Source organism: Neocloeon triangulifer, unplaced genomic scaffold (assembly GCF_031216515.1).
Source record: "Neocloeon triangulifer isolate White Clay Creek 2 clone unplaced genomic scaffold, ASM3121651v1 ptg000017l, whole genome shotgun sequence".
NCBI lineage: Eukaryota > Metazoa > Arthropoda > Insecta > Ephemeroptera > Baetidae > Neocloeon > Neocloeon triangulifer.
This window is the reverse complement of record NW_026775559.1, coordinates 7,790,606-7,809,369: the sequence shown is the minus strand read 5'-3', so window position 1 is coordinate 7,809,369 and position 18,764 is coordinate 7,790,606. Positions and strand designations below refer to the sequence as shown.

At 35.2% G+C, this 18,764-nt stretch overlaps 1 protein-coding gene across 2 annotated transcripts; it reads left to right on the top strand.

Annotated features, from left to right (window-relative positions):
* Window positions 1-6,594: 6,594 nt before the first annotated feature.
* On the top strand, window positions 6,595-18,532 carry LOC132203501 (matrix metalloproteinase-14). 2 transcript variants are annotated; one of them, XM_059631315.1, is made up of 12 exons: window positions 6,595-6,810; window positions 12,995-13,124; window positions 13,184-13,291; window positions 14,545-14,696; window positions 15,141-15,294; window positions 15,354-15,502; window positions 15,568-15,733; window positions 15,961-16,100; window positions 16,251-16,392; window positions 16,449-16,630; window positions 16,682-16,826; window positions 18,035-18,532. In XM_059631315.1, the coding sequence occupies exons 1-12, from the start codon at window positions 6,700-6,702 to the stop codon at window positions 18,229-18,231; spliced, it is 1,776 nt and encodes a 591-aa protein (XP_059487298.1). In that variant the 5' UTR covers window positions 6,595-6,699; the 3' UTR covers window positions 18,232-18,532. The 2 variants fall into 2 exon arrangements, with proteins under 2 accessions (XP_059487298.1, XP_059487299.1); XM_059631316.1 differs by lacking the exon at window positions 18,035-18,532 and adding an exon at window positions 17,053-17,987.
* The last annotated feature ends 232 nt before the right edge of the window (window positions 18,533-18,764 follow it).

The following is an 18,764-nucleotide window of genomic DNA, read 5'->3' as shown; positions in this document are numbered from 1 at the left end:
ACCAAAGAACACAGACAGGATGTAATTCAAATTGAGCTTCGAAATTGTTTTGATGATGTGAGACCTTTGTGAAAAACTTTTCATATTAAAGGAAACTTTTGGAAACGCAAAATCCTTCCTTTATCTCGCTATAATTTTAGCTTTTGTTTAGTAAAAAATAAATATTTTAATTCGCTTAAGTATAAGTAGCTGTAAAAATGAATAGATTTTTTGATTTTTTAAGCAAATCAACATTATATGTGTGCGGTTTCAAATGTTATAATTATTAACTTTTGAACTCACCTGGATCGTTTGAAGATTCTATTTTAGATTGAGTTGATTAAAAATGAAAATCGATTTTCCACACTGAACTGTTGGGAGTTTACTCGTTTCCTGTTTTATGCTTCTTGAGTGAAACAGCTATTTTCTGGCTTCAATTCTTGGTACCCAATTCTTATAGGTTTACCATTCAGTAATTTGAGTTTTAGGATTTAATTTTTAAAATTAGAAATTCCGAAAATTACAGAAGATTTGAAAAAATCTGTTATAGGTTATTTTTTAAGCAATTTCTGGATTTGAAAAAATACATAAAATCGCTAATCTCTTGATTAAATTTTGTGCACTTCAAATTTAAATTATTTTTCAACAAACGGCTGGGATCAGCAAATATTTGTTGGCTCAACTGAAATGAATATGATCTTAATTGAATTAAAAAAAATTACTTAATGTGAAGCATTTTATGAGAGAGCAAATAATGTGTTGCAGTGAGAATGTGTTTTTTTTTGTCGAGAATTCAATTGATTTGAGAGAGAGGGTGCGTTCGGCGTTGGGGGTGGAAAGGTGGTGGGTGGGTGGTGAAGCAAAGGGCCGGCACGGAGCAACGAGGTAAACAGGCCTCTGCGATACTTTTTTGGCAGTTGAAAATATCTATCAGCGAATGCAGCCCCCGCGCGCGCGAGCATTTATTGAGAAAAAGTGCAGGAGGAAAAAAGGCGCCTGTCCACGCACGCAGACCACAAAAGGGACGCGCTTTGTGTCCCACGGACAGATGTTTTTTATACCCACCACTGCAGTTTAAAGGATTTTTCGCCCAGCAGCTTCCTTCTCTTTTTTACAAAAACATGCCAGCCGTAAATATGTATTTCACGTTCTGAGAAACGAACGCGGATTACTATCGATATTGAAAAGGGTTTTTTATACCTGCTGCTGGAAAAACAGCACAAAAAGAAGGCCTGCCGAGAAAGGGGATGTTTTTAGCCCATTTCCAAGGGTGGGAGCATCGCTAATGCGTTGCAGAATGTGTTTTGAATCGCAGCTCTCTACCTGCCGTGTTTCTCTTTTCTCAAGAGGCGATCCTGTCAATTTTTGAGAACCTCCCAGGTAAATTTTCGGCACGGGAGAAAGAATCTCTCAACCTTGGCAAGGGATTTATGGCTCCTTTGCAAAGAAAGGCTTCACCCTTTCAACCAGGATTCAATTTTCCACGCATATTCTTATAAGATTTTTTCACTCACACAAGACACTTCCCCTTTCTTGAATATTATTTTATAGTTTCAAGGTTGCTCTTGTGGTGCTTTTCACTAAAATTTCATAAACCTATTCCTAATTTATGGCATTATATTTTTGAAGAAATTATATTTTTCAAGTGTTTTCCTTTTTTTAATATGCAGAGAAATTTAATGTTTAATATTGAAAAATTAATTTTTATTTTTGTTAATAATAAAATTATCTACCGTAAATGTTGTAGAAATGACTCTAAAAATTTTGGTTTATAAAAACTAAAAAACCATTGTCATCAAGATATTTTACATAGATTTTCACCTATTCGTCAGAAAAAAATAAAATAATGTGAAGATAAAATTCAAGATAATAAAACCTCCATATTTTCTCATCATATTTCAGTTTCTTTTTATGACGAGAAACCGTATTATTTGATCTCATCACCAAAATATTTTCTTTGAAAAGCATGTTCAATACATTAATCAAATTATTAACCTATGAACAGCCATTTTAATATAAAAATAAAATCCAGGTTATCAAAATTGTTAGATATTTTTTCCGAGAAATCTTTTGCACTCAAAAATTAATTTATTCATCTTCAGGCCCCCAAAATGAGACAGAAGTGACAAAGAAAACATTCCTAGAACTGAAAGCTATAAATTAATTAGCAATAAAATTGAGCGATTCACGCGCGTGGGGAAATTGAATAAAGCGCACCGACCTTGATAAACCCATTGTCTTTAGTCAACGGTTCGTTTCCCGCTTGCGGTCATCAAATTTAGCAAAAATGATTCAAACAATGTGCGAGGAAATGACTTAATTTTTTGGTTTTTCGAGAAAGCGATAAGATCAAAATTGTCACTGTTCATTCATTGTCAGTGGAAACTGAAAAAGTTTCCTTCAAAATAACCCATTGCCAATTTTTATGTTGAGGAAAACCTATCGTTCAAACTGTTTTTTTTTCCTTTCAGTCATTGAAGTCGCCGAGGAAAGAAAATCGGCTTGTACCAATCCTTTAAAATAATTTTTATGCTTCCTCTCCGTTGAATTTTCAGACTCAATCTGCTCCCCAAGAAAATGCCGCAAGTCTCCAGATTATCATCTCTCTGACAGCTCAAATCTATGTATATGAAACGATATTCGAATATAACACGATTTGGCGCAAACCAGAAGTCAAATATTTATCCGCCGCACGCTTCCGTATAAAAAATCTTTTGTATATACCTGCGCGATCGATGCATATCAGAGGAGGGCGAGCGACAAAATAGAAAAATACACACAGGGCATCTACATATTATGAAGATGAATGGCAGAGGGACGTTGGAAAAAAAAATTAGGGAGCGTGCCGGACAAAGGCAAATTTGCAGCCTCCCTTTAAAAAGATGTTAAAAAGCGGGGAAGTGACGCAGATTTTTTATCGGTCGTGCGCTCTCTCGGTGTCCACAATGATGATAATAATAAAACTGCTGCTGTCCCCTGCGTATTCATTGATATTGTGCCGCACGCGCTTATGGCATTGTGCGGCGCGGTCATTTTTCACGGGGACATTTGCTTATTTAGGGAAAGGTGCTGCAGTGCTACTAGAAAAAAGCAGATGCCGTTTTTATGTGTTGGATCGGGACACACGTTTCTTTTTTGTCCACCGCTCACGTGTGCCATATATACTTGATGATAATAAAAAGAAAGAAAAAAAACGGTCGACGGCCACAATTTCATGCTCCTCTTCTGCATTTCCAGCGGATACTTAGGGGTTTTGATTTGCTATAATGCTTCTTTTACGGCTCGGATTTCGCGTCCGTTTGTTAATATAGCTCTTGATGGTGGTGGATCTTGAGGTGCAGCAACTACAATTTGGATAGGTGAATATAAAAAAGAAATAAGCTCTTGAAGGGGCACAACTTTAAATGTAGTAAATGCAATGAATAATTTGATAGTCCAAGAAATTAATTTAACCTGTTTTGTTGAAAGTCTGCAAGGCAAACTATATGAGTTTTTTTTATCACGATTTATATTCAGATTACGTTGTTATAATAATTTAATTAATTTTCCTGGGACAAAAAGAATTGTAAATATTTAATATTATTATCTAAAAGCAGTCTCTGAAATTGAGGAAATCAACTCACATTCAGTGGCACACCTTATTTTAAAATATACTATAGCGTCTCAATATCGTAGTCTCTTTTCATTGTTAAAATAAATATTTTCATTACATATAAATATGAACGTATCAACACATCTTCTCCTCCGTTTAAAAACTTCATTTTCATCACTTTTTCTCACTAATGCAAAACACCTTGAAGTAAATAACAAAGACTTTTCATAACAAATAAAGTCTCTCAACCCCTCTCCGGCGGTCAGCATTTGTCCACCCCCATTTTTGTAGAGAGAAAATATTATACTCTGCTGATCAACATCTCACTATTATGCCCATCAGGCTAGAAATCCACTGGGGGTTGAAATCTCTCACAACTGACATGAAGCATTTTTTCTCTCCTCACAACTGTTTTCCGGGAAATGCAGTGAATCATCCAATAATCTCATATAGCAGCGTTCTGTTTTGATGCCTGCAAAATAGGTGCGCTAAGATAACTCGAAGAGACACCAAATTAACATTGTGAATAATTTATTTTTATTTTAAATATAAAAATTGTAGTAGTAAGATTTTTTTATACCACCGTCTATAATATGCAACTTGTCAATAAAAAAACCTCAAATTCAAAGATAAACAATTATAGAGAAAATTATACAAAAGTCAATTACGTTTTTCATCATAATTCTTTGAAAGAAAAAGTCAACAATTACAGAGAAAAATTATTGATTTACTCATTTACTTGTAATTCATTTTGCAATTATTAGAGAAATTATAATTGAAAAACGAAATTGAGAAAAATCACGTGCTCAATTATTAAGTAAATTGAAATGCAAATTAGATTTAATCATTGATTTTATCAGACAGTGCCGATCACCATTGTTTTTCCAATTCTTTGCGAAACAACGCACATTACTCGTTCTCGTAAATGGGAGCCGACAAGGTTAATCAAACACAAGCGCACTTGTTTTGATGCAAGTAAAGCATCGCGGCATCAAAATGCAAATTTGTGCACGGCGGGAAGTTAAAAATAAATGAACGAGGAAGCGGTGGATGCTTTGAAAAATTTCCTGGCAAAAAGCAGCATAAGTGCGACTTGCAATTAGGCTTCTAATTATTATTCCGAGTTCACACTTAATGAGAAGAGTCGCGCGTGTATTTTCCTCTTGAGCGTGACACGTAATTAATGAAATGAATGAAGTCTGCGTTGCTAACAACGGTATGCAGCAGGAAAAACACGTGTGACTCATCTCTCAAAAAGTATAGCATGAGACAAATAGCGTTAATTCCCAGCAGCTTTTTTTATCCTGCTCGAAATTTATTGCCGCGAGCAAAAGGTGCTCAGCTTTATTTACTCTGGGAACAAAAAATATGAATCACGCGCAGGTTGCCGATAAAAAAAATGAAGTAAAAAAGAGCAGCTAATACGGGGCGCGCGTGCATGTTTTCGCTCATTCATGTCTATTCAGTTTTTTTTCATCACAGGCATTTTGTGCCACATCAAAATGGTTGTTTAATTGAGCCGTCGTTTTTTATGTATAAAGTTTCATCCAAGGCTTTATCATACAGGGGGTGAGAGGGATCAAAAGGGGGAGAGTCTCGAGTTGCGCCGCCAGCAAAAAATCCCCCTATATGTTTTCACTTATGTTTTTTTAGCTTCTGCTGCACATTGTGTTGATGATGAAAGGGATTTTTTTAGTCATGAATAAAAGGGCGCGTGAAATTCCGCGGACAGGTGCAGTAGAGCGTGAAATTCCTACGCCTCTGTGATTCAAAAAGTTAATTGACATCAAATTCAATTTATGCAGATTTGCCAAAGGCCAGATCGTCAGCTGATTTCTGCATCAGAACGTGCCATTGAACCGACAAATGCCGCTTTTCCTGCAAAATATGAATTTATAATCAAGCCTTCGTGATAATTTATTTGAGCGAAGACTCCGCCAGCCGCTCGGTCGCAGCCTATTGTGTCGACATTTGTGATTATTGGCCAATAAAAAATTCAATGTCACTGCCGCGTATTTCAGCACGGTGTGGATATGCTTAGGCCGTGGATTAAACATATGAGCTCCTCATGTCCCATACAAATTAACCGCGCGCGCAATTGCACTTCTCAATTATATATGCTCAATATGATAACGATCAGAGCCAATCAACACGTGAATTAATCAGTTGTCTTGGCAAATGAGCCGTGAGGTTAAAATTGTTTGAGAAAAAAATGGTAATGTCAACGCTATAATGATATTGCGATGATTGATTTTTAAATTTACTCATGAAATTTAATGGCGCTTAATAACAATTTTTTAATTTCTCTCTGAATCTTGAAACGTAAAATTTCATTCATAGAGAATATAAGTGAGAAAAATCAATATTTTGAAAAAGCAGATATAATTATGCCAACAAGAAAACTCTAATATCCTCTTATATGATTTTTTAATATACTCATACTTTCAAAATTTAATAGGGATATCAATTCTCTTTGTGAGATAACTTCTCTTAAAATGGTTATCTATCTCCAAAGGACTTCTCTGGCTAAACTGTTTCTTTTTAAAAGTAATATACGATCAAAACTAATAATAAAAAATAGTTTATTATTTATTTAAATGTTGTAAAAATTATACCAAAGAAATTAAACAATATGTTTTTTTTAATTAAAATTAATTTAAGAGTTGAAATAAAAATTAAAACTACATTAATAATATGAAAAAAAGATTAAACCTCCTCTCCATTAATACTTATCACTCATCACGAATACATTAAAAATTGATTTCTTGTAATTTTGGCCTTTATGGGTTTGAACTTGTTTGAACTGAAGCAAAATGACAAGAAATTTATTTGATTCATATGAGCGGCTGATAAAGCGCGGGACAAGGTTTTGCTTGCAAAGAGATGCGCTCGGCGTGATGAAACGATGACGCGATCTTGGCTCTGTGTGTCGAACGAGCACCAAACCGTGATCGTTTCCCCTACCGCGAGCCAAAAGCGCCTCCACCGCTGCTGGTCTCTCTGGCGGTCGCGCTGCTGCGAGAGTTATATGAGTGCGAAACAGGTGGTCTCGCGGCAGTGACTCGGTCGATGGTGAACGGTCTGCACTCAGCTCTCTCGGCCCTCTGACCACCATTCGACCTGCAGGGATGCTGACCAGCTCGCTTTTCCTGCTGCCATGCGCGGCCTGCCTGGCCCTTCTCACCTGCCGGGCCAACGCAGCACCCATTACTGATGTCAGCACCGACCCCCAAGCCATGGTGAGTCCAAAATCGAAACAAAAATCATTTTTTCAAATCGTTATTTCTGGATTGGTTTGATCAGTAACTTAAAACTTGTTTTTAAGAATTAAATTTTCGCCATCAAAATTTTTTTATAATTTAAATTAAGCATTCAAAGGTAAATCTTGTAATGCAGCGAAAATTTAATGATCTATTTGTCATCTCAAAACTTTGATAACTATTTTATCTGTTTTGGGAAATAAAATGACAGTAATACACAAACCTTCCCTGATAGGCCAGTGGGAATTTCCAAAATATTAAAATATTCGTCAAATTTCAATCTGGTTTTGCTTTGACCTCAATGAGTTGTTTGACTTTTTGGCCAAAAAGGAGTTAAGAAATTAATCTCTTTCCATTCAAGAGTTTTTTTAGCTAATGCGAATTGCACGTGTCTTATCTTATTCCTCCCACCACAATTCGACATAGCTGCCTCTGGTTATCGATTCACATGATAAAATGAACTATATTGGTGCAAGAGATAATTTTTATATTTTTCCTAAGTCCAATGGCTTATGATAAATCAGGATAGCACTCGGTCGTTGAGCAAAATTTTGTGTCACTGTGAAAAAATAGAGAACGAAGGGAGGCGCCCCGGATAACGCAACTTGCTCCATTTTTCCAATTAGCACTTCATGACGAGAGATAAAATTCGCATAGTTCGTCTCTCGTGACGTTTTTATTTAAAGAAACTGCGCGTTTACAATCGAAACAAATTGTAAACAGGGGGCTTGTTTTCTTCTCTAAGAAATATAGAAATAATTAATTTATTGCCAGCGCAATTTATAAATGAAACGCAACAAGTGTGCGTGCTCGGCATTGCAGCTTCCTTTGCGAACATATGCTTGTAAAATGTATCAATCGAGGGGCAAAAAAGCAAATGAGAAAAATGTGCGTATGTGCCCTTCAAAGTTGTGAGTTTCTCACATATGCGGCCAATTGGGACCCATAGCACGAGACGCAGAAAGGGTCGTCGACTTTTTAATTGCCCTCGCCGCTCAGCCAATTCTTCCATAGCAAGAAATGTTTATTTCGGTTGATCGTTCCAGGAAAGTCTTAAAAATTTATTGTCTGTTCTCAGAAGCGAGAGTGAGTCATTTTATTAATAATGGCTAAAATGACTTAGTGGGTGGATTTGCATAAGTTATAATTTGAGATTTGGAGTGAGAGCAGGATGAGATTTGGGTGGCAATGGGAGCTTGACACATATTTTATTGAAAAATGTGTCATGGTGAAAGAGCAATAGCGTGTCATTTTAGGATGGACTGGCATGGTCGACTCGCTGGCAACTGCGGAAAAATCGTAAAAGCTGGTTAGAAAAATCATTCCAAAATTAAAAAAATCTAAATATCCTTGAGTAAATTTTCATCCCATTGAAATTTTTGAAAATTGATACAGCTGCTCTTTTTCATTAATAAACTACTAAAGCATATTGCTCAAAATTATGTACATTTTTTATATAAACAAGTTTAAAAAAAAAATATTAAAACAGAAAGTTTAATACTATTCAAATTTATAGTTTACAAGAGTTGAAGTATTCATATTAGTTTCATTTATTATTTAATTTTTTTTTATTATTATTATAATTATTATTTAAAATGTTTTACATTTTTTAATATATATAAAATGAACACAAAAATAAAATATCATCTACTTTTTGTTATAAAAATTAATTGAAAGTAGAATTGTTGTATTAAAAAAAAAATACAAGTTAAATCAACCTGAAGAAATTGAAATCTTAAGATATTGAAGCTTTTCTCACCTCTTTTTTTGAATATTTTAATGTCTTTTATTTTTCGTAATCTTTTTTTTTCATTTTTTGTGTTAAATACAATCTTTAACAAAAGAAAATAGAACATATCAAACAAAAATCCAAGTTATTTTTTGAATAAATAAAGTTGTACTTGCCAAGTCAAATTTTAAATCTAAATTTTTACTTCCTTGAATTACAATAATGAGTCGAAGGAGGCAACATTCTGGCACAAAACGTGCGAGATTGAGGAATCGAATGTTTGTTTACTTTTTTATTCTCACCTGCAACGTGCTCGTCGTTCGAATGCAGTGCAAAGGAAATAAAACCACGGCGAAGAGATGAGTGAGCAATGCTCGCTGATGCGGCAGCACAGTTTAATTGTAATTCCAAAGGCGCGTTGCTGCGCTTCACTCTTTTATCTTGACCTTCTGCGTACTTCAGGGAAGGCCACTTGACCGGCAGCGATGTAACATATACACACTCCACGCTCGTTTTCGCATCTAATTAATTAATTCGACCCCTCCAAAGCATGGTGTACACACCGCGAAAGTGGTCGACAGCTTTAATCGTCGCCTAATTGTGCAAAATTCGCGCGCACGCCAACACAATGGGCGAAAAACGGCGCGCTGATTTTATCTCGTAAGACTAGGAAGGAACTTTGAATTTAGCATAGTCTTAAGTTATTCTCTCGGCGAAAGGTCGTGTTCACACATGTGCAGAATTTTGCACAAAGTATAGTTATTTGTTATTGTTAATATAAAAAATCCATGTAATTTATTCAACAAATTACATTCAATTTCAAAGGAAACAAATATTTATGCAAACCAATTCAAATATTATTAATTTTCTATTTTAATTTTTATTGATCTAATTTGTTTTTCTCTAAAATTGTGCTGCTTTTTAATCATACTTTTTTTTCAATAAAAACTTTCCTTTTCTTATCTAATAATTTTGCCCATAGGAGGTTGCTGATCTATTGACATTAAAATGATATGCTTTTTGGGTGATAGAGTCATAATTGTATCAATATCAAAAAGCAAAATTTAATAAAGAAATGAATATATTTCATCAAACTGGCTCTTGATGCTTTTACAGAGAAAAACATTTTTAAACAGTTGTTAACTTATTTAATTTTAATTAAAAAATTTCATTTGTTCCCTTGCTAATGCAACCTTTTCTAGAAATTATAGCTTCATGTAGTAATTTTGTGGTGTGTTGACTGTCCTATATATCCCTTTAAGAGCTCTCAGTAATCAAACTGAAGTCTGCAGAGCCTTAATTTTGAAATAAATTACAAACACGTTTTACACGCAGCTGTGTTTGCTTTTGAAATTGCAATTTCAAAAAGCTTGTAACATTTTTAACAAGTAGGAAGTCTATATAAATAAAAAGGAAACAACACCAAGCCGGGCACATTTCAATTAGCAATTCCGATTAAGCATTCCTAGAGAATGGGTGATAAAAGACCAGAACGGCGGCTGATTTTTAATTCAATGTCACTCTTTCGCGCGCGCAGATGATGAAAATCGCATAGACTTGCACAGCCCGGGGCGGCAGTTTGGCAGTCAGCAGATGGCCAAAAGGAAACGCATTGAGAGACGCAATTCGCGTTGTGAATTTTAAAAGCAAACATAAATTAATAAATTTTTTCTCTTTCGATCCGCAAGGGAGCGAACGATTGTAAAACAAGGCACACACGTACGGATTAAAGTGCTTTAACCTTATAACCAGACGTAACCTCTCTCGTTGCTGCCAATATATAAATATACCTCTCTCGTCTTTTTTCCTTTCTTTCTGTTTTGCCTGCTGGCCGCGCATATGTGCAAGATACACACAGCGTCGCGTGAATCATCTTGACGCTATGATATCATTTTGGTAGCACAGTTTTTTGCTCTCAATATCAAAACGCCTCCGCTTCTCTCGCGAGCCGATTTTCTTATTCATGCTGCGGCGATGAGATGAATCATCTCTGACCACTTCCCGCATCACGGAATTATATAAAGGAGAGCATATCGAGATAATTTGCTGGCGGAAAGGACACAACAACTTTGGAAGTCTGGTATAGAGAAAAGGTGATGAGTAATGCTGCGTGACGGTTGAAAACACACACCAAAGCAATGTTTATCTTTTTTGAACACTGATGCTGTGTGCACCAAGCCAATTGTTAAATGTAAAATTGACTTTTTTTACAAAAAGCTATTATTTTTCAAGGTTTTTAACTTTTTTTATAGAATTATTATTTTGCAGAAATTAAGGAAATGAAGAAAAACACACAACATTTTTCACTTTTTATTTGAGAAAATGTAGATTTAGCAAATTTCTTATTTGGTTTACTTGGCCACCTTGAGATATACAGTATTTTGAATTATAAAAATATTAAATTAAAGACTAGAAATTTTCAAAGTTTTGTTATTAATTTAATTATTATATTAATATTATATATTATTATATTAATTATTTAATTGGTCGGAACAAAAAATGCACGATCTTTTTTTACTTAATATTGACCAATTTAATTAGCATAACTTTTCTCGTAATCTTCTATTAGATTTTCATTTTTTCAAGAACGTGTAAAATGGAAATGAAATTTCAAATCTTATAGAAAAAATTTCAAGTGTAAATTACTTATAACTTTATATTTTTCCTCGCATTCAATTTGTATATGGTTTATTTCAAAATGTGAGTGTATCATTTACTTTTGTTTGTGATCGGATCATTAGCAAAATATTAAAAACTTCCGTGCTCACTCTTCATCAGTATGTTAACAATGGAGAGGTGCAGCGACTCCGTCTTGTGTTGCTGAATTAGCCAATCGACCGGCGCGTGCGATTAGATCTGATTTGGAATGTAAATTAATGCGCACGTTCATGCGCTTGTTTTTCTTTCTGCGTGATTCCCTTTCGATTCAAAGTATTTCCTCTTTAATTGTTCGTTTAAAAACAACTCAACCCGCCGGTAATGATGAGTCAAACAATGGCTAATTGGGAAAAATACGAGCTTGAATTATTTTTGACTCGCGAGTAAATGGTTACGGCCGCCGAATTTTTTTACATGCGTTTTATTCACGCCACGCACAGAAATCAGATAAGAATGCGTTGCTGCCGATGGAGCGTGAGTGTAATGGAAAATTCAAGAGTAAAAAAAGTGTATAGAGACAATGAACGTATACATAATCAATAAACTTGCTGGAAGTGAAGAAACCGCTTTTAGCATCTTTTTTTGGCAAAGAATTTATTTTATGTCACGCCGTGAATTTTATTATTGCCCTCCGCAACAACTGCGTCATGATACGCATTGAAACAGCTATTTTATGATTTTCAGCAGGGGGATAAAAATATTTATTGAAGGAGGAAAATTATCTAGAAAATTATATAACTTTATCCTGTAAGACCGGCCAATTGCAAGGAAAATACCAGCTTCTTGCATTGTGTTCAGTTCACTCTGGCAATCGACGCAGAAAATATGTATAATTTATTTTCACTTTAAAATCACATCATTGCAAAACACTGCAGGAAATAATTCTGCAGGAGGAAAACGAATCTGGAAATTTCAAATCAAGCATTTTCCTCGCTGTACTTTAAACATTTTATTTTATATAAATAAAAATATTTGTGTTTCCGGATGATCCACTTTTGATTCATCTCTCCAAGCCCAGCAGAGTAAACTTTGACGAAACTTTAAGTCACAAACGAGAGAGTGATCTTAATCCAGAACTACCTGATTTATTGTTTGCCTTTTCGTGTCGTAGATGAGCGTGTATGCTGTGTACAAATAATGCTCAAGGGAGTGCCCTTCCTTTATCTTATCTGCCGCGCGCACCGTCTGATGGTCTGAGTGTGTGTTTCCTAGATGCCTTATTAAGCAGGAGATGAGAATGCTCATCATCATCGCACCTTGGCCACTGAATAAATAAAAAGAATAAGAAAACACGCTCTCGCACAACACCGTGCAATTACGCAAATGAGATTCCTTGCGCTCTGTTGATTAACATTCATCGCAGTTTAGCACGCGACGAGGTTTAATTCCTATTGTATTTCATGACGGCATTAAATACCAAGTAAATAGTTGTATCCTGAGATCAATTATTCATTTCATTGGGAAAAAATCATTTTAATTATATTTATTTGAAATTCATATAGCAATAATTAATTTCTGACTAAAACATTTAAAATGCAACCAGTGAGAGAGGGAAATTTTTCACGATTTATTTGGTTTGGAATGAAGTATTTGTTTATTTCATGATTTGTGAGGCATAATTGAAATAATCACGTTTATAAGAAAATAAAACTGAAAAAAATAATGTTTTGTATGTTCTATAAAAGTCTTAAAACGGTTCATTATTAGCTTCATATAAAACTTTTAAAAAAATCTTATTAAACCACTAAATATATGTTTGTTTCAATTTGCTTCCAGATGTATTTGAGTCAATTTGGCTACCTCAGTGCAAACCTCAAAAATCCAGGTGCCGGAAACCTGATTACAGAAGATGCCATGGTCAACGCGATAAAAGATTTCCAGTCATTCGCACAAATCAACGTTACAGGCAAGTTTTAGAAGTAACTTATGTGGGCTTTACTTAATAAAAAATAATTTCGATTGCAGGTGAGCTGGATGCAGATACGAAGGCGCTGATGAGCACACCCAGGTGTGGTGTCAAAGACAAAGTGGGCACTGGTAGCAGAGCGAGGAGAAGAAGATACGCATTGCAGGGTTAGTTAATTTTTAATACTTATACGAATTTATTGAATTTAAAACGCAATGTTAAAAAATTACAAAACAATGATCGATTATAAAGTAATTTAGTTTAATGCAATGGGCTATAATTAAAATGGCTTAATATGCAATTATAATATTGGATATATTATAATCATTATTATTATTATTTTTTTTTACGTCAGATGCGTTGACCGTATATTTATGAGATATTTCGCACAGTATACAAATTATGATGAGATGTTTGCAAATTTGAATTTCACGGCAATGGCAATGTCACAAAGGCTGGGAGCAGCGGTGCCACATTTAGCTTCCGGCCCGACACAAAACCCTGCCCAGCAGCCAGGCGCTCAAGCGGCACACACAACCACATCAGGGACATTGTGCGCGTTGTTGAATTTCGCCTTTGCGACGAGAACCGAATGAAATGCTCATCTCTCGTGACCAAAGGGATTACGGGACATAAAAATAAAATTATATAATCATGCGGCCAGAGCGATTTCGAAAATTGTACTCACAACTCTTTTGAAATCGCCTGGGGTCGTTACATTAATGTGCAAGGAAGTTACTATTACTGACGCGGTTTCATTATATAAATAAATTTCTGTGTGCAAAAAATTATCCCGAATCAAAAAAAAATTCTATTTCTATATAAAAAAATTTCTTCCCTAAATATCAAAACTATAAACTTTTTCCCTCCTGAAATTTATTTATTTGCGTTTTTCTACACAAGTGCCTTTTTTCCCGTTTTCATCTAAAAATGAAGTTCGACGTGAGACGTGAGCATCATAAATGAAATAAAATGCATTGAACGCTCTCTGGAATCATCACAATGTCTTTTCATGCAGTGTGCTTGTTGTTTTGCTGCCTTGCAAAGGAGCGACAGTTGGGAAGCGCTTGCAAGCCGAGTAATGATGCAGCACCCATTTTCATTTCCATTATTGGCAATTGCAGCCACCCCCATCCCCAATCCCAATATATCAATCCTAGTAATTCGGAGCGAGGGGGGCAAAGCTCGGCTCACACACGCGCCTTTTATTGCTTCGGGTTGTTTTCTGATTTCTCTGGCAAAAGCTCTCGTTTTTTTCTCTCTCCCTGCTAAAAATTTCTACCCCTAACTCGCCACCCCATCTACCGAAAAGTTGACGAGTTTGGTGGAGAAAAGAGCCACTAGAGGGATAATTGTTTTGTGTTTTCATCACGTTTTCATTTACCGTGGGTCTGATTTTTTCCATTCTTTTTGTTATTAGGAAGCAGGTGGAGAGTCAAGGCCCTTACCTACAGAATTTCTTCTTACCCCAGAAACGTGAAGCGTTCCGAAGTTGACGCCGAGTTGGCCAGAGCTTTTAATGTCTGGTCCGAGTACACCGATCTCACTTTCACCCCAAAAGCAACAGGACAGGTAAAAAAGATAAATAAAATATATATATATATATTTTTTTTTAAATATGTATTTTACATTAATTCCAACTATAAACAATATTATAAAATTATTCTTTTATTATTAAATTTTAGTAAGATAATTGTTTTTATTGAAATTGTTAATTAAAATTTACAATTAATTTCTATTTTGATGAGCGATTTTTTATTTTCTGCATTTTACGGTTTCTATCATTAAATATAATTATAAATTGATATACAAATCATAGTTGTAATAAAACCAATTTATCATTATTAATAATGATTGCAACAGAGGCAGACGAGCTACCATTTCTACCTACAATCATTTTATATCACAAAAAGAGAGAATCTTACAATATATATTTCCAAAAAGCAATTCAGTATTAAATCTGCTTGCTTCTTTCTTTATTCTCAAATTGAAATTTAAATTTTTGGAACAATCCAGGTTCACATTGACGTCAGATTTGCTCGCGGGGAGCATGGTGACGGCGACCCTTTTGATGGCCCCGGCGGCACCCTGGCTCACGCCTACTTCCCTGTTTATGGAGGCGACGCGCATTTCGACGACGCCGAGTCGTGGACTTTCAGAAGTTACCGAGGTTCGCTTAATTTTTATCGCCCTGAGTGCGTGTTACGCTAAATCATTAAAACCTTCTAGGAACGAATCTATTCCAAGTGGCAGCGCACGAGTTCGGACACTCCTTGGGACTGTCCCATTCTGACGTCAGAGCCTCCTTGATGGCCCCTTTTTACAGAGGATATGACTCATCCTTCAGACTGCACGAAGACGACATACAAGCTATCCAGGTACCATTCATTACTCATTATAATTTCCTACAAGCCTCTCTGTTATAAAAAATTTTTAATTGCAGAGCTTATATGGCACTGGCAAAACCAAGAACAAGCGGCCTTCCAATAATTCACCTCAAGTAACTGAAACTCCCGAGAAGTCGATGCCCAACGATCCCGAGCTTTGCAAGACGGGGGTAAAATTTGATGCCATATTCACCGACTCAGGCAACACCTACTTATTTAAAGGTATTATATTTAATATTTAAAAATAATTTTGTTTTAGCATAAAAAAAAATCATTCAAATAAAAGTCAGTGCCATAATATTGATCAAACTTGATATAAAAAGATTAAAAATACAATAATGAAACTCATCAATAAAATTTTTAAATTATACCAAATTGAGTGCAACTGAACTAAAAATTTTAAATTTATAATTTTTGGAAATATGTAAAATATTTTTCTTGAATTTTAGGAGATAACTACTGGAAGCTCACTGAAGACGGAGTTGCAGTTGGCTACCCCAAACCCATTTCTTCAGCATGGGCAGGCCTTCCCGGAAATATTGACGCTGCCTTTACTTACAACAAAAACGGCAGAACGTATTTCTTCAAGGTAAACAACATATTTTCCAATCCGTTATTTTGCAGAGAAGCAACGCACTATAATTGAATTAGTCTCAATCGCTAATGCTTTCTCAGAATCGTTGCAATTAAAAAAACAATAATAGAATGGCACCTGAATAGTTAACTCATTTTCTTTCAGGGCTCGCAATATTACCGGTTTTCCGGACAAACCATGGACGATGGCTATCCCAAGATGATAACTGACGGATTCCAGGGCATTCCTTCCAACATTGACGCAGCTTTTGTTTGGAGCGGAAATGGAAAAATTTATTTCTTCAAAGGCAAGCATCACGCAATTAGCACATCAATTGTTAAATAAAATTTATTTCCCCAACAGACACACAATTCTACAGATTTGATCCATCGGCAAAGCCTCCTGTTAAATCAAACTACCCCAAATTGATTTCGAACTGGGCTGGAATCCCAGACAATCTTGACTCGGCATTGCAGTACACCAATGGCTACACATACTTCTTCAAAAATGGACAGTACTACAGATTTAATGACAGAACGTTTGCTGTAAGAGCACCAAAAATTTATATTGAAAATATTAAAATTTATTTTATTCAGGTTGATTCAGCAGACCCAGCTTTCCCTCGAGCGGTTGGTCCTTGGTGGTTTGGATGCAATTCAATGAATGGCAGGGGAGGAAATCAAAGGCAACACCCCCTGATGAATCCTGGACCTCAGGGAGGGGACGATATTGTAGACGCAGGTGATTATCCTTTTCACTTTGGTCCCCGTGATTTCATGCCTTACGATTACCATTTTTACTATTGAGTTTTTCGCAAGATGAACCGAGCATTTCCAGAGTGCTATTTTAGCGTGTAATGATTTAATGAAGGGGCCTAAGGTTTACATTATAAATGTTTTAAGACATATCCTTTATTGTTTAATTAATTTTTAATTTCACTCATGAGATTTAATTTTGAATTTTTCAGAAACAGCTCGACATTATTCATAACGCAATGTAAAACTTAGGCTTCTTTTGTATGTATCTGAATTTCCCTTTTCTCATAAAAAAATCCTTAATCTTTCCACTTTCTGAAAAGCACAAAAATTTAGCTCACAATTAGCACTGAAAGCAGCATGGTAGAAAAAATAGATAAAGCAACTACTGCAAATTTTCCTACACGCACCAAATTACTGAACCTTCTTTTTAATTTTGGCACTTATATACCAACCAACCAACTAGTCCAAAAACCGTACAATTAGTGGCTGTGCATCTTTGACCAAAACTTTCTTTATCACTCTGAAATTTTCTTTCACTCTCAATTGAAAAGGTGTTATGGATCTATTTGAAATTTTCTACTGCAATCTACTACAGTTTTCAAAGTTTTGCATGTTCCTTTTTCCTTCTGCTCAAAAATATTGTGGATAAAACTTGTTGACCGTATATTTATTTAGTTTTTAATAAACCTGATTAAAGTGTAACATCATTTTGTGATAATTTTGTAAGCTAAAAACGATTCAATAAAGATGCAGTTGTAAAATTTAAAAAGATTGGAATAAATAAAGACAAATTGGAAGATCCTTTAAAACACCTATCTATAGTTTTAGTTTATTTTAGCGCGTTTAGGTTAGAGAATGCTGCTTTTAGGCAACCTGCTACGGAAGAGCGTCGTGCAAGTTGCATAACTTTTTTGTCGTGCGCGTTTTTTCAAGAGCTTGGCATTTCGCTGGCCATTGCGCTCTACAATCTACAATAAGAAAAAAATCACTATGAGAAAAATGATTTTTTTTTTAATTTTAGTAAACTAATATAAAATACATTAAAAAAATTCATTTCTGGATTGATAACTTTGCTCTGATTTTAACATTGCAATTTTGTTCACATGAATCTTAACTTAACAAAAGCACAATTGCATGTGATTAGTTCGATAAGTGACGCACTTTTTCTCCTTTTTCTGTTGCACAATTTAGAGGACTTCCAAAACGGACGAACTCAGAAAAAAGGGCCGCAGCAGGACAACGCGCCTGTGAACGAAACATCGCCTCATGTTGAGCTCATCGGGACGGAGACGTCTGCGTCACATTTGGTTGGTTCGGCGGCGTCGCTGTCCCACAGCGTCCTGCTCTGCGCCGTCAGCATTTTTTTGGCAGCCCTCAACTTCGCCTGAGGACTTCGAAGACAGTGCGGTGCGCCCTCGCAAGAACTGAAACGGAACTGCGTCCGGGCGGTCCCGAAAAGAAGAATAGAAGTCACTAACGTGTAAGTGCTGAGAGAGCTGTATGGAAAAGCTACAAACTGAAGTTTTGTCTGTGTGTGATTTTTACTTAAGAAGAATAAGCAGGAAGCTGACCAAAGCGTTTAATCGACAGGCTTTGTAATTAGTATAAATAATTTTTAGCAAGTGTGCCAAACACTTTTGTACATTTCTGTGTAAGCTTATGTAGATTTTTAATAAAGAAAAAGATTTTTACAATAATAATTTTTTAAACCGTTTTTTGTATTATTTAAAAGCTAAATTTCAATCTGCATCTATGTTTTGTCGTTTCAATAATTTTATCAACACTTTGGAAAATAAATTTTCAGAAACTACAATTTATCTATTAAAGTTACAATTTTGTTTTGAACTCTTTTGTAAAAAGTATTTTAAAATGTTTATAACTTTCAAATATTAATAATAATGTTTTATAATTTTTTGCAATA

What these genes read in the sequence shown, in the direction of transcription:
- LOC132203501 (XM_059631315.1), top strand. Translation starts at nt 6,700, where the DNA reads ATGCTGACCAGCTCGCTTTTCCTGCTGCCATGCGCGGCCTGCCTGGCC. An exon ending in GACTTTCAGAAGTTACCGAG is followed by an intron (nt 15,295 to 15,353) that starts GTTCGCTTAATT and finishes AAAACCTTCTAG; the next exon opens with GAACGAATCTATTCCAAGTG. An exon ending in TTAATGACAGAACGTTTGCT is followed by an intron (nt 16,631 to 16,681) that starts GTAAGAGCACCA and finishes TATTTTATTCAG; the next exon opens with GTTGATTCAGCAGACCCAGC.